Source organism: Trachurus trachurus (assembly GCF_905171665.1).
Source record: "Trachurus trachurus genome assembly, chromosome: 6".
In the NCBI taxonomy this organism is placed as follows: domain Eukaryota; kingdom Metazoa; phylum Chordata; class Actinopteri; order Carangiformes; family Carangidae; genus Trachurus; species Trachurus trachurus.
Genome location: NC_139897.1, coordinates 19,069,530 through 19,082,815, shown reverse-complemented (window position 1 = coordinate 19,082,815; position 13,286 = coordinate 19,069,530). Strand labels below are relative to the sequence as shown.

General features: G+C 43.6%; 1 protein-coding gene across 1 annotated transcript; it reads left to right on the top strand.

Moving 5' to 3' along the window:
- Window positions 1-2,309: 2,309 nt before the first annotated feature.
- On the top strand, window positions 2,310-3,151 carry ascl1b (achaete-scute family bHLH transcription factor 1b; the record flags this gene model as incomplete). The annotated part of the gene is made up of 1 exon (XM_083974517.1): window positions 2,310-3,151. Exon 1 carries the CDS (start codon window positions 2,528-2,530, stop codon window positions 3,149-3,151), a length of 624 nt encoding a protein of 207 aa, XP_083830643.1. The 5' UTR covers window positions 2,310-2,527.
- Between the last annotated feature and the right edge of the window lie 10,135 nt (window positions 3,152-13,286).

Genomic DNA, 13,286 nt, shown 5'->3' with positions numbered 1-13,286 from the left:
CTAACATTTAAACGCAGTTTTAATAAATGTACTGCAGGTTTAAACAAGTAGTCGAAAATGAAAGCACTTAGTCACAAAATTCCTGCATGACCAAGAAACATCAAACAAGTTGTATGATTCAACACTTCCTTTGGAAATCATGACAAAAAAAGCACAACAGTGCCTAATTATAGGTTTGCATGCCATTATCCTAAGATGGAGCATCAGGACAAATGCTATTTGGATATTCAGTGGAGTAGCAGGATGAACTGATGTTCTACTGTTTGCACTCAGCGCCCTCTGCTGTTGAGAGTTGAAGACCAGACAGAGGTGAAGGTGGAAGGGCAAAGCAGAGAGGATGAAAGTGGGAATTGCCACACAAAAAGAAAAAACCACACAGCACACAGTTTGCCTTTGATTATGTGTGATTTTTATTCATAGTATACTCAACATATGTATGGGAAAACCTTCCTCTGTTACAGTGGTAAGTCAAAATATGTAGCATTCACCCCTCAACTACAGTAAAAGAAAAAATATAATAGAATTTAGTTTAACTTCATTGTTGTCTTTGGCTTCCCCACATAAAATTACAGTACACACAGACCATCCATACAAGTGGACAAGGAAATAACAACAAACAAATAGCAGCAGCATTAGGTGAAAAGAAAAGGAAACATCTACTAAAAATCAGGTGCAGTCATTTGCATTGAGTGCCTATAGCACATGGAACAAAGATATTCCTTATAAATGTTCTTGCTTGCTCTTGGTACCCTGAATTGGCGGCCTGATGGGAGCAGATCAAATTCTAAATTGAAGGGATGTGAAGCATCCCCAGATTTCTGTCTGGCCTTCCTGAGTACTGCCTTGTGATGTTGTCTGTAGGAGACTGTCACTCATAAAATAGCTTAGAAATATAGTAACTAATGTTAACACTAATGCAAACTACCTAAAAAGCTTAAATTACTTACTCTGATCTCAACAGTGTTGAACTGTAGTTTTTTTTTTAAATCATTGATTCTTGATGCTATTGTGAGAACTGAAGGTCTCAAGATGCGAATGTGAAAGTTGTCTAAACTTTGCACCCTTGTTTATATGAATTCATGGTATTCTTGTTGGACTCATACACGTGTTTATGATTAATAAGATCAGTCTCAGCCATGAGGAAGAGATGTTTAACCGCCGCCTGCCAGGAAATCCCCCCTCTCCATGACTGAGCACAGCCCAGAACAAAGTACAAAACTTGAGTATTTTTTTCCCCCACCGCCGCCAGAGGTCGCTCGTGTCCCATTTGTATCATATAGGCTGGGCGACTGACTAACTGCGTCTCAACACACTTTATTGCTCTGCCGGAGTTTGTCGGTAATGAGATTCTTCCACAAGCAAAACGCATCTGGAGCAGCTTTTATTTAACCAAGTCTGAATGAAAATAAACTACTAGCCAAAAAACAAAACGAAACAAAAAAACCCCAATGCGACTTCAATGCAAAACTAAAGAAGGAAGATTTTGCGTCTAACTATCCGCTTAGATGTGGTGCTGAAATGCACTGAACAGCGCGTGAACATCAAGAAGAGAACAAATAGCTATATCCACCAGAGAAAAAATGTTTCCGCTCATACAAGAAGAGGTTTTGTGCAGGATTAAACAAGACTTTGCCGAGATATAACCCGTCAGACATGTGCCAACAGAGAGTGGACCTGCGGGGAGAGAGCTGAGGTGAGCGCTACCTGCTGTATGCGCCTCCACGTCATAAACGTGATGTTCAGCCTTTACATTGATGCACGTCCCCATGCGCGAGCTTTTATAATTGCCAATTATTGTGCTCAGAGACACGCTTGCAATTTATTTAGTCGTGTAAAGCTGTAGCCTGGATACAGGAGAGAGCGTCCTTGGTATTTGTGATTGTAAAGAGCCAGAGGAGAAAGATGGCCGAGGGGGGAAGACTGATAATTTGAAGACTTGCCAGGGGTACATTGTCAAATTCAAAAGGCATTTCAAAGAACCAAACCATTCACTTTTTCATTCTCTCCTCTTTTTTTCTCTTCCTTCTCTGTCTTTTTTCCCCTCCTTTCTTTCTTTTCGCACGGTTGCAGGCCGTTTGAATCGACCAATGGGCCTTCAAGTTAGAGACATTGGAATGTAAATGAGCCCAGCGCGTGCTCCCGGCGCAGTGAAAGCTCGGGATTGTTTATTGAGCTCCCGGAGCCACGCGCCTTGCCCGGGGGAGTCGGCGTGCAGAAGAATCACACAGCGGGGCGGGGCCTCGCCACGAAGCGTGCGTCTCCAAAAAAAAAAAAAAAGGGGGTGGGTTGTGGGGCGCGTGTTGAAAAAGAGGAGTGCTGCCAAAGTTTGGGTCAGATCGGCTCGTGGAGTAAGCAGTGAAGTGAGACTTGGACTAGAGTTAGCCACACGGTGCCCACGCGAAGGACACGAGAGCTGTGCACTGCCAACCCCTCTCTGCTCTTCCTCCTCTCCTAAGTGCCACTGTTTTGGGCCCGCGCGCAATCGCCCCCTGTGCATCCATCACTTTCACAACAACTGTCAAGAGAGATGGAAACTACAACCATCACCACCACGCAGACTGCATTCACCTTTGGACTTACTGAAAGACACGCCAGCCTCAGTCTGCACGCCCCGGCCCAGGACTGCGTCGTCCCCGCCGTGCACCCCAGCAACAATAACATCACCAGCGCTGCCGATTACCAAAGCAAGACCAAGGTGCTGAAGAGACAGCGCTCCAGCTCGCCGGAGCTCCTGCGCTGCAAGCGGCGCCTGAGCTTCAACGGCCTCGGCTACTCCATCCCCCAGCAGCAGCCCGTGGCGGTGGCCCGGCGGAACGAAAGGGAGAGGAACCGGGTCAAGCAAGTCAACATGGGCTTCCAGACTCTGCGCCAGCATGTGCCAAACGGCGCTGCCAACAAGAAGATGAGCAAAGTGGAGACCCTGAGGTCTGCGGTGGAGTACATCAGGGCTTTACAGCAACTCCTGGACGAGCATGACGCCGTGTCGGCTGCTTTCCAATGCGGACTGCCGTCGCCGACACTTTCCAACAGTTACTCCGCCGACCCGGAGTCGCCTCACTCCACCTACTCATCAGATGAAGGCGGCTACGAGCCGCTGAGCTCCGAGGAGCAGGAGCTGTTGGACTTTACAACCTGGTTCGACAGGTACTGAGAGTGACAGCGTCATCGCCGCGCAGCAGAGTCTGCGCGTAAAAGAAAAAAAGCAGCTGACCTCTTTCACAAACGCTGACAAAGACTTGATGAAGGCGTCAGATCAGTCTCGCTCTCGGTGCTTGGAAGTGATCTGTTGCCTCCCTCCCCTCGCGCGGGCTGCTTCTGCAGGAGCAAAGCAATAGTGAGAAAGAGAAAGAGAGAGAGAGAGAGTGTGTGGAAGAGAGAACCTCTTGTTGCATAGAGTATAAATAGTCGCCCTGAAGGAGGGAGCTGGACTCACTGGAAGTAAAGAACTGTTGATGTTTTTTGCTTGAATAAGTGCAATTAATACGTGCCACAGCAGCAGGCTCTGTAGAGACGCTGCTGTGGCTTCAGAGGACTTGTGATGATGATGATGTTGATGATGGTGATGATAAGTGTTTCATCAGAAGCAGGACTGCCTTCCTCTGCTGCCACATCTGTTGGAAAACACAACAAAGATGATGCGTAAACAGACTTTCTTATGTGATGTACATTGCCCCCCTCCCCTCTCTCCTCCCCCTTTTCATAACAAAACTGTATCAACGACTTGTGTTGTTTGTTTTTTATCATGAAGACTTATTTTTGTACATTGAGTCAGAACATCCACTGCCACTATCCCCTCCCACTCCCTCCTGACAGTGTCATGGGAACCACCAACTGTCAGAGGAACAGTTGAGCTGAGTTGGCAGCTGTGTTGTGACTGGACAGCAATACCGAGGCTACTACCTGTGACAGATTGTAGTTGTTTTGTTTTGTTTGTCGAGACCTTTATTAATGTATGCACTTGTTCTCCATTTCTCCGTAGCCTAAAATGTAAATATTTGATCTTAACAGATATATTTTGTGTAAAACAACTTTTATAAATAAAGATGAATCTATTTATATTAGATGTTTTTTTGCAGTGACTTTGATTTCTTTGGCTGATGATACATATATTTACCCTCATGTATGTGTGTAAGAGAGAGAGAGTGAGTGAGAGAAAGAGAGTGAGAGAGAGAGAGAGAGAGAGAGAGAGGGGTGTGTGTGTGTGTGTGTGTGTGTGTAGGTGTGTGTGTGTGTGTGTGTGTGTGTGTGCCGGCGGTAATTGAGCAAACTAGGGAGCCTCTCTTCTATTCAAAGCCCTGGCCTGACCTTTTCCCGACTTGGTTTGGCACACGGGGGAAAATTGCGCAGCTGGGTGAGCACTCAATAACCATTATAGACGTGCACCTTCTACAGCGCTTTGTCTGCATTCACGACCGGGAGATTAATATTACGTTTCATGCATTGCATTGTTTCTTTTGCATACTCTGCCTTTACCCAATAGCCCAGAGGGCCTGAAGCGGGGGGTGGGGGGTGCAATTCACTCCGCTCAAAGGGTATAGACACTTTGAAATACGGCCTGGGGAAAGTCAGCAAGACAATGAGTCGGGTCAAAATTCTTATTGCCCGATTGAGATCAATCTAAATAAAACCCGGGGTTGTAGACTAGTTGTATCCCCAACTGTGTTTTTCACGGCGCACACAGCCTCAATCAAAAAGCCTATCTCCTGGCGAAATGGGGAGCACAACGCCCCATAGTGTGCACTATTGTGTACGCCTTTGCGCCTCATTATGCGAATTATGGAAGATCTTCTATTGTAAATAAACACCGTGATGCCAGATTCAGCGAGGCGGAGAGAGAAATAACTGGTCTAATTTCACCTGGTGCTCTCTGTGGGGAGTGGAAAATTGGGAGCAGGAGAGACTTGATTGAAACTGGTCTCATAAAAACCGGGAGAACCTACCAGACAGTCAATATTAAAACGTAAACGCACGAAAAGAGTAGGCTATGAGCAACAGTAGGTCAGAACAGCAGAAGTTACACAGCTGGACTGTTGGAATATGACCAGAAAGTAACAGATTGAATCAAGAGTGGGATATTCTCTCTCTCTCTCTTTTTTTTTTTTGCACCTGAAAGAGTGATACGCATATGCACGCTCCATCTCTCCCTCTCCCTCTCTCTCTCTCTCTCTCTCTCTCTCTCTCTCTCTCTCTCTCTCACACTCACACACACACACACACACACACACACACACACACACACACACACACACACACACACACACACACACACACACACACAGAGAGGCCTGCAGGTGTGAGCCACGTGCCTGTAGTCGGTGACAAAGGCTCTGAGGCTTCCATTGGTTAACGGCTCGCGTATAGCCTGCGCGAGCCCCGTCTGAGAGGGCAGTGACAAAAATCAAACAAGTGATAAATGACATTAATTAAGCTCTGCTTTATATCCTCCTACGTCACCGGGACTCAAAAAAGACAAATCAATGCTAGACGTAAAACACCCCGCTGATCCATTATTACAGGGCTGAAATGGACTTTCTTGTGTCGTTCAGTGTCAGGCAGAGGCCAGCCCAGGGCGCAAAGTGAAAATAAGCGCTCGTCTCTTGTCCTCTTAAGATGGATATGTAATTTTATCCTCAGGAGGAGCAGGGCGAAAATAGATTTATTCATGTCATTTTGTCGGTGGGTCATTTTCACTTTGACAATACATAAGGGCGATGTTAATTTTGGGGGTAATCCAATGGTTAACAATCAATCACATGCAGCCAAATTATGCGTGCGTTTTCGTGCGCAAAAGCCATGATGTATGCGCAAACCACGGGGGACTATAATATAAGATCAAATTGGCCAAAAGCGGGGTGACGAGAGGTCATCTGTTGCTCTGAATGCACTCATCAGGCTGTGTGCCTACAGGCCGTTTTACAAGAACAGGAGGCCATCACGTCTTTCAGTGGGCGCGTAAATTACACATTGCTCAACTAGTTTGTGTATATGTTTTGATCCCGTGGGCAAAAAACGTTTATCAGTGTGTATCTCCCACAACATGATTCATTTTAGAAGTAGACAATATTTACATAATAACAGTCCAACCGCCATGATCCTCTCTCTTATTACCTTTCTCTTTAATCAAAATGAGCAACTCAGTGTGATTCATGTAGAAATTATGCATTAATTTAGCTGAAGTAAAACACACGTTGTTCTACAATACAGTGTACTATATATCAACATCAAAATAGAATACAGCTGACCGAATTTCAAATTGTTTATCTTTCATTTTCATCATTTTCATCAAATTTAATGGAAGAGAACTGGATTCAATTTGCTCTCCAGGAAAAAAATCCCCCTCATAAATAAGAAATTGGTTATCAGTGGTGATTATAATGACTTGCTCCAAATTTTATGGAATGGACACAAGTGTTCATGGCTGGTCTTTTATCATGTCTGTCCAAAAATATAAACTTTGATGAGTTTTATGGGTGCTCAACAAGTATTTCAGTTCAAGTCACAAGAAGTGAACCTGTGGTACACACTCTCACTGAACTTACTTCAAACAAACATGCAAACAAAAAATGGCAAGCAAATAAACTGTCAGTTCATTGACGCAATTAGAAAGTCTTAGGGTTAGGGTTCGGGAGTGTAAGTATACCTCAGAATGGCACGTAAAGTGAAGTTGGGGCCGAGCCAACAATGTATGTCAGAGGAACCAAAATTGAGCTTTTGTTTCTTTCAGTCAGTGTTAAGACATAACAGGTGTCTGTACCAAATATGGCTCATATAGGTGACCCATACTACAAGAGCCATATTGCCACAGTCATGCCAAAAAACCTGAAGCTGCAAAGTTTCAATACTTGTTGTTCAGTGTAAAGACATGTATGTCTGTTCAATGATAAACTGGAACTCTAAAATGACACCACTGATCACACATGAGCCCAGTTTCTACACAACTTTGTAGTTTTTTGCGTATGTGTACTCCAATTTATATGAGTTTTCAGGCATTTCAAGTTTACAAATAATTGGTTGTACCTTCAAATGATGTAGTCCACCAAAAGTGGAAGTTGTGTCAAACTCGTCCAGTCACAGCTCAGAGCTTCATCCACCTGCAGAGCAACAAGTGCATCAGGGTCTGCAGACTAGAGTCTAAGTCGGTGACTGACCTGAGGGGACCTGACATTGAAATTATCTGAGTCTTCACTCACCAAACATTCACAATTTTACTAATTAAATAAATGTTCTATACCTCACTTGAGTGTACTAAACAGTATAATATTACACTCTCCACAACAACCTCTCGGTAAGCTTGTGCAATAACTCCATGAACCCACACATTTTAATTTTGCAGGGGGACTGTTAGCTGATATAAATATTGACACACACACTATAGCTTCTCTCTGAAATAGTGATCAGAGCCACAGCTATAAACATGCAAATGTGACAAATACCGTTTCAGACAAAGGAGAGAGGATTAGAGATGGAGCGGTAATGTGGATGGATGAGGAGGTTGCGCACAATCTTGAGCAATGCTTACACAGGCATGTTTACATTAATATAGACAGAAAACATACTGAACTGATTTGGAGTAGACTCCTTATTTACATTAATTACACACGCTCTCTCTCTCTCTCTCTCTCTCTCTCTCTCTCTCTCTCTCTCTCTCTCTCTCTCTCTCTCTCTCTCTCTCTCTCTCCCTCTCTCTCTGTTGACCCCTTGGCAATTAATTAGGTCCTGGATAGTAAAACTGCAATAGACATGATGATGATAAGGACCAAAGGACCATTTTTTCTTCATATAGAACAAGTTGTTTTCCATTGTCATTTCTTCCTAAAGAAAGAAGCATATCTAACCTTTAGGTGCAGTGGGGCAAACATTTGAACCTATATCGAATAATTTAGTTTTTTGAATTTCAGATTAACTCTTCGTATGAGTTTCCTGTCGCATTGGATATCTGCCAGAGAGTCAGTTTATCATCTAATGCACTTGAGTTTAAGGAATAGGTACAAGGATCATTAGATGTGTCAAAATAGGCTTGTCACATTTCATTTAATCAATTCTCTCCCTGTAAGCCATTATCTCATGGCCACTCCAGTGTGCTGGAATACCCTCTTCCCTTTGCCAAAAAGTCTCTCTGAATAGGAATCTTGCTCACAGCCGCCAAGTCACTCTTACTCTCTGACAAAAAAGTCAGTCATTCGACTCATGTTTTTCTTCTATCTTTCTCAAGAAAAAGAGAGAAATCTTTCACTTTTCAAATGAATGTTTAAAAAAAAAGGAGTTTGAATGCGTGCAGCTCGGCACTTTTAACTGACACCTCTGTATGTGTGTGAATAGGCCCTAAACTTCAGACGACCCAGCAGAGGAGGAACCAAGCACAGGACTGAAGGGTGGAGGGATGCAAGAGGTGGGGATGTGTGGTAGGGTGGAGGCGGTGGGGGCTGTGATTTGCATGGGCCATTGTGCTGCACAAGTTTGGGTGCTTTTTTTTTGGCCTGGGCCCTTTTGGCCATTTACTTCCACTCTGGCTGGCTGTGGCGGGCTGTGAATAGTCTCTGCTCGGAGGAGACACAAAGGCGCTTTTGTGCCGCGGCCGCACCATATTCATCATGTAATGCCTGTAAGACAAATCTGATTGGACGTCTCTGTCACTTTGATGTGGGTCCAGAGTGCGAGTGGCCCTGAGATTGCTAACTTCACTCTCTATTGCCTATTCTGCAGCATTGATATGGGGGTGGAGGCTAGGGGGAGTGAGGAGAGGTGGCTCGCGGGGAGAAGGAGGAGGCAGAGGGGAGAGCAGGCAGGGGGTAGTCCTCATTATTTGCAGGAGCAAATTCATAATAAATTTCCCCATTCTACAAAACCGGGTCGAGATGATTGACACTACTTTACGCCAGGCCGAACAAAAGCCCTGATTTGAGCAGAATACTAAATGAATGGGGCGAGCGTGGACTCAATTCAAACAATTTTAATCTCTCCCTGTCCTCCTCTATTCCTCCTCTCCTCCTCTCTCCCCCTTTCCCTCACACTTACCCTCTTTTTTCAACTCCAACTCTCCTGCCTCTTTTGTCCAGAGCATTCTCATTTTACAGGGTAATTCTACTCCAACGGATGTGCTAATTGTGCTGGGTTAAACTGGATGCTGGTGGACTCCTGTGATACAGAGCTTATTCTTGTCTAATGACTGTAATGATGGCTCAGAGAGACTGCAGCCTGCAGCCTGGAGTGGACTGCTTGTACAGAGCTGGAGAGCAGGGAAATGTTTTTTTTTTTTAATTCTTTTTTTTTTTTTTTTTTTTACTTTGTACTTGTGTGGGCTGATTGGGAAAGAAGAGCAGGGCTGGAGCCGATGTCTGTGGTTTGTGCAGGGAATAGGATAGTGGATATTAATGGGACCATAAACCGGAGCTGCTACTCAAACAGTAGCATGGAGTGATGCTCTTACAGGCAGGAACCTTATTGTAACCACAGGTGGATGTTGTCTGGAATCACAAGCTGAGATTGAAGTTGGTAATGGACACAAAACTCAATGTTCAGAATCAGTGAGGTTGGCCTTAAGGAACAAACAGCAACTTCTCGTGTGCAAATGAGAATGAAATGATTTAATGTGGTGATACAGAGGAATTTAGGCTCAGGATCAGAGCTGCTCCGGTGCATTCAAGTGTAGTGTCAAGGGCACTTTTCTCCCGTAGTATAATTCCCATTGTATTAAGCATTTAATAATTTAAGATTTAAGATTTCTTCACTATGATCAAGTTTTAAATTCAGGGATTCAAACCTTAAAAACACAGCAGTTTCAATTTTAGTTATGTGAGTAGTAAAATCCAGATTTGGGCAAAGCCTTGCTGGGTTAAGCTGGAATAGTTGCACTGTCACAGGGAGAGATGCTAGTGACCTGTCAAATCTTCAACAGGCAGCTTTTTGAGCCTGAATCGTCCTTTACAGGAACAATAATATAGTATAATAATAATACATTTGGGTTTGTCCAATCTGCTAAATAGAGCAGAAGATGTTTGGTAGCTAATATACAGTTTAAAGGACCTGTGTTGTCCTGGTGGCTCATGTGGAGTGTTTACCATTTAGGCCCAGTCATTACTGCAGTGGCCTGGGTTCAAGTTCAGCCTGTGGCTTTTTGCTGCTTATAATCCCCTCACCCTCTCTCCCCCAACTTTTCCTGTCTCTCTCTGAAGACAAAAAGCCTGGAAAAATAGCAGTTTAACTTAAAAATGGTCCCCATTATTTTACATTTTGTGTTTTTATGTTGATACCTATGAGGAGATAAACCAATCAGGAGAGAGGCTCTGTGCCTCTCTGGAAAATCTGGGCTCGAGCTCAAGCGTAGTGACTGTTGTGACATCACAAAGTTACGGAGGGGCTTATGGGCTTGTTTTAAGGCTCAGTTTCTGCGTACAGGCTATGTGTACACTTTGATACTCTCACTGTATTAATATAGAATACAAACCTGCTTTATAATCAAAAGAGACATGATAGCTGTACACAATAATTGTCCTTTAAGACACTTGATCATTGGTGTCAACATTGTGGTTCTATCTTAAACAAAAACTCCTATTTGTTTCGTTATATGTTTTCATACTGTCAGTTAAACACAGATTGATTCCAGTATGACCATCAATATGTTTGTGGCTCTGTAGGCCTCCCATCAGCTTATCACAGCCTCACCCATCCTGTCCTGTTCTGCCTTCACTTTTGTGATGATGACATGAGAAAGAAGAGGGTAACTCCCTTTAACTGTCTTTCTGAAAACATGTTACGTGCGGGCTTGCTGTGTGTATGTGCCTTTGTCTTTGTGTGTGTGTGCGTGTTTAAATAGCTTTCACCCATTCCCTTGTGTAGATCAGGTGCATACCTTCACTCAACAATACATTGTAATGTCTCAATGTTTGTGTATTTGTGGACTGTTGTGCAAATTTCATCTGTGTGTCAGAGGTCTCACCTCTAACCCCAAAAACCACTGTTCTACTCGTACTTTCTTTTTCATTCAGAGCAAGACTTACTCCTCCCTACACACACACACAAACGCACACACACACGCGTCACGTCCCAGGGTCTTCCGCAGGTTGGAGCTTGCCCCTGGAGAACCTGTTCACAGTGACACACCATGGCTTCTTCAGTCTCTGACATGCATCGCCCTCAGCTGCAAATCACATGCTTCACTCTCCTATTGTTCAATTCACACAGACAGTGGGACACTTAGATATTTTCCTTTATATGTCTTGTGAATGTCTCTGCATGACACAATGGAGGTACTTTCTTTATAGTATCTAAGCTTAGTGTACACTTGCTTCTGGTCATGAAAGGGTTGTGTGTAAGGACTCTGAAAAGAGACATGAAAGCACATGCAGGATTAGAACAACAACAACAACGACCAACAAAAAAAAGGGGGGTTTTAAGCAAAGGTGCCTCAGTGATGTTAAAAAACCACAGCTGGGCTTTGTCTGGGGTGTCTGGTTTCACAGCCTTGATCTTGGCAGCACAGGGCTACATAAGTATATTTGGGTATTATCTATCCCCATAATATTACTCATACTGTCTTTAATCTCTTTGTAGTCCTCAAATAAATTCATTGGAACAACATGACTAATACTGCAATTCATTACAATTTCAACCGGTGACTTGGGTAATTTCCATTTTTAACGACTTAAGACTTCAGCTTCTGCCAGTTGTAGCTGCAAATACACCTTTTATTAATGAATTGATTTCTATTAATTCTTTTTAATTAACTATTCATTTGACAGTTTTATTTCTCTCATCACTTATACACTTACACAATCTTACAAAATGTATTTTTATTGTAAAATCCACTAAACTGTTTATAAAGTATGAGCTTCACCCTGGCCAACTACAACAGTTGAACACTCAAATCATCAGAATAACAGCTAGCTTAATATACTATACAACATAATAACAAAGGGCAACTGTTCTACACCTCTTCTTAGTTAACCTATCTACCTATTATCTTTAATGACACATTTTAATATGATGAAACAAGAAGATCGCTTCACTGCACTCCATGACGCGTAAAACTGATTTGCATTAGAGCAACTGAAAACATCACATTTTCCTGGCAACCGTTTCACTTCTTTTAAGAAAAATGTTTATTTTTATATGACTCAGTCAGAATGTGATTCTCCTTTTTTCCGTCCTTCTCTCATCTCACGTACACACACACACACACAAATCCATACCAGGTCCCCCTGCACCCCACAACCTATTATCAGCAGAGATGCCCTGGCTTATAGAGTCCTGCCCCCTCCCTAAAACAAGGTAAAGGGAGGATTAGTGAGCACCATTTAGGGCCTCCTTTCAGGCCCCCATTTCATTTCATTAGCTTGTGACCTATCCAGTTAATTATTTTGATCTGGCCAAAGGCTTGGCCTGCTTTTAATGATCCTGACTGACTCACCGCCCCCATCAGAATGCACAATACTTAACACACCCATTGAGGGCGAGGAATAAGAGGAGTGAAAGGGGAAGAGGAGAGAAAAGAGAAAGATTGAAAGTGGCATTTACCAGTCACCAGCAGAGGCTGTATGGAAAGGAACCCGGTGATGGCAGGGTGGCGTAACGCCCTCAGACTTTTTGTCAGAATATACTATTGTCCCTCACTGATGGAGTGGCTCTCCCCTTTAAAGGGGCGAAATCATTGCAGAGCTTTAAGCTGATTTCAGAGGAAAAAAAGATGGAATAAAAGACAAGGAATCCACTGCACCTCCTTAAAAATAACAGTGATGGAAGAAAAAAGGTGGCCTTTAGAAATCATTCATCTGAAGTGTAATGGCATTGAGGAATTGTTCAGTTGCTATTGGGACATTCAGGGGGAGCAGATACAGTGTTGTGACATGTGAAGTGTTATGTTATGTTGAGAGAGAGAGAGAGCACACAGAGAATACTTAGGAGGACAAAAGTAATGCCTGAAGGATATACCTCCAGGTGAATCAAACTGCTCCTCTCCTCTCCTCTCCTCTCCTCTCCTCTCCTCTCCTCTCCTCTCCTCCTCCTCTCCTCTCCTCTCCTCTCCTCTCCTCTCCTCTCCCCTCCTCCACCTGTCTCTCTGTTGCTGCTGCACACAGTCTGCACTAATTGCCAGTATTTGTTCATCCTGTGTGTGTTTGTGGAGGGATAGCTTCCGTTTACCCATGGCCACGCAGCTTCATTTTGAATGCAAACACAATAAGATCTAAGCAGCTTGTGCCATTTAGCGCCTTATAAGCATGCCACCCAATACATTTCTGATTTTATCCAAACACGGAGGATGAAAAGTTTCAGAGGTGGAGCAAGCTGAT